Here is a 2,273-nt window from a genome sequence, read left to right as displayed (position 1 = left end):
TAGTTAAAAAGGAAATTGCTGGTAATGCTACACAAACGCTGTAACGTGCATCATCAGACCAGGAAAGAATGACGAAGATAGAAATGAAAAGATCGCGTGTGATGACGAAGAACAGAGATGAAGGCAAGGAAGACTTCGTTGCTGCAGCCGGTGACGATTCTGGTGTCACCTGAGACTCGTCGGACAGAGTATGCGCAAAAGCTGACCGCAAGCTATGCGCACACGTCTGACGGACCTTCTTGCGACGTCTGCGTAATCCAGTAGCGAAGTGGCTTCTCTTTGGATGAGTTGCATTGAAAGTTACATCTGGGGATCCGATACTGGAACTATTTCGTTTTTCTCTGTGAGATGCGATGAGGCTCTTCGTGAATTGTCCAATGAGGCCGTGCTACACGCCCACGGCATCACACGACACCGCCCATGTGTTCCTTTATAAAAGGGAATGAATTGAGTACCCGACTCTATCTTTAGTGTGCGTTGAAATCGCCCTTCAGCCTTCTGTCAGCGAGGGAAAAGGGATTCACGTGATTTTCAGTTGGTGCAGATGTTCTTTAATGGATCTGTTTGCAAGAAGGTGCTAATAACTATAAGGAATCGTCAGAGAAATTCTCTTTGAATGGTGGCTGGAGTACATTAAAATGAACAGTCGCGAATCATAAAATCTTGACACCTATTACTTTTAACAGTCGTGAAATTTATATGATTTTATCAGCGTACCCGATATCTCACGGCTCCTTCCTCCGCTCCCGCCCAAATTTAAAAAGTAGTGGAGAAAGACAACATTATTCCGTTTTGTGGAAGGTTAGTGGGAGCCTATCTGAGGCACAGTGGAAAACTTGACAAGATCAACATAAAACCTGTAGAAAATTAATTGCAATAATGGGGCTTTATTTACCAGTACATCACAACAAATTCTAAAATCAGATGTGGAAGAGATTTTCCAGGGTATGAAAAGCAAATTCATTTAATTCAAGTTATGCTTTGTTTCTCATTCCCTTTGGAAACAAACGAAAATGACTCGTATCTCTGTAAGGCTGAAACCATACTCTGTTAAATGACTTAAAACTGAAAATACCGTCCAGAGGGTCTTCTTTTCCGTCCAAATCCTCGATCAAAATCTACAAAGAAGGTTAATGTACAAGAGATTGCGCTCGATGCATTTATCATTCATCGCGCCCTAAGGGACTGTGGGAACAGCTGTACCACATACCCGGATTACACATCATACCCGGGGGGATCTTTTCATCACGTGACGGGTTTTGTGGGTGCGTTCGATTCGGAAGGCTTCACAAACGTTTGCCAGTCTGCTTGTTGTGTTTGCTTGCGAGATGACTTGTGCACACTGAGAAACGTTAACCTACTTAACGAACAACCGCTGACGACCCGACTTCACGGGGCTGTTTGTACACGTGAAAGCCTTGTATGACTTCGCGTCTTACGGGTTTCGTCTTACATCGGCCTCTGTGTACGGCAACACTGACCGGCCTACACGTCTATGAGTTCGTGCGTGTATCTTGCACATATGGTTCACACCTATGTACAGTAAACCTCGTTGATTCACCTAACGGGGAATGAAAATATTATAATTTTTCCGTTATTGTCTTGAATCATGTTTGTTTCTACTACCACTGACTGAAAATCTGTTGAAACGGAACTTAATTTTTGGTAAGATACGGACTTTTATAACGTAATAACCAGATTCAGCTGATACGCATAACAGCCTGGGAAAGGGAATTGAAATTGAACTTACCTGGAATGAGAAACTGGAGAGAAGCAAAACTAGATTATTATGCTTTGTATACCAAAGAGGTTAGCGCTGTCCCTTTACTGAACATTAAGGGAAAGAGAAAAAGAAAGCTGTATGTCTCCAGTCGCTTTCCCAAAATAACGACGAAATAATGGAAGAAAAGAAGGGATTGCTCAGCAGCGAATCCAAGAGATATGACACCTTAGAGTTACGCCGAGGACTCTCCACCAACGGCAGCAGCAGCAAGAGGGGCGGATCTGGAGGTGTGGATATCAAAGTTCCCACTCCCGAAACTGACCAGGTGAGTCGGTCTCTTACTTCAATAACTGCATGCAAAAAAGAAACTTCAACTTCATTACTCGGATTTCAGGGGTTTACTTTATGTTTGCAGCGAATCAGATGCAAGATGAGGAAAATGTCACTGAGAACCACTAACGCGTAACAGACTTTGGAGATCATTTTTACTAAAATAACTGCTTGTAAAAACAAGGAAATGCTGATTTAATTTCACAGCGATTGTCATCCG

General features: G+C 42.9%; 1 protein-coding gene across 1 annotated transcript in view; it reads left to right on the top strand.

Moving 5' to 3' along the window:
• The first annotated feature begins 262 nt into the window (after positions 1-262).
• Positions 263-2,273, top strand: part of w (eye pigment precursor family transporter white) — a 164,296-nt gene continuing 162,285 nt past the window's right edge. Inside the window, exon 1 of the mRNA XM_067101891.1 lies at positions 263-2,048. Coding sequence (XP_066957992.1) covers positions 1,899-2,048 — 150 coding nt within the window. The 5' untranslated portion in view covers positions 263-1,898. The remainder of the gene's footprint in view (positions 2,049-2,273) is intronic.

The sequence above is a fragment of the Macrobrachium rosenbergii genome, chromosome 58 (assembly GCF_040412425.1).
Source record: "Macrobrachium rosenbergii isolate ZJJX-2024 chromosome 58, ASM4041242v1, whole genome shotgun sequence".
Classification (NCBI taxonomy): domain Eukaryota; kingdom Metazoa; phylum Arthropoda; class Malacostraca; order Decapoda; family Palaemonidae; genus Macrobrachium; species Macrobrachium rosenbergii.
The sequence above is the reverse complement of the archived record's forward strand: the minus strand, read 5'-3'. Positions and strand labels throughout refer to the sequence as shown.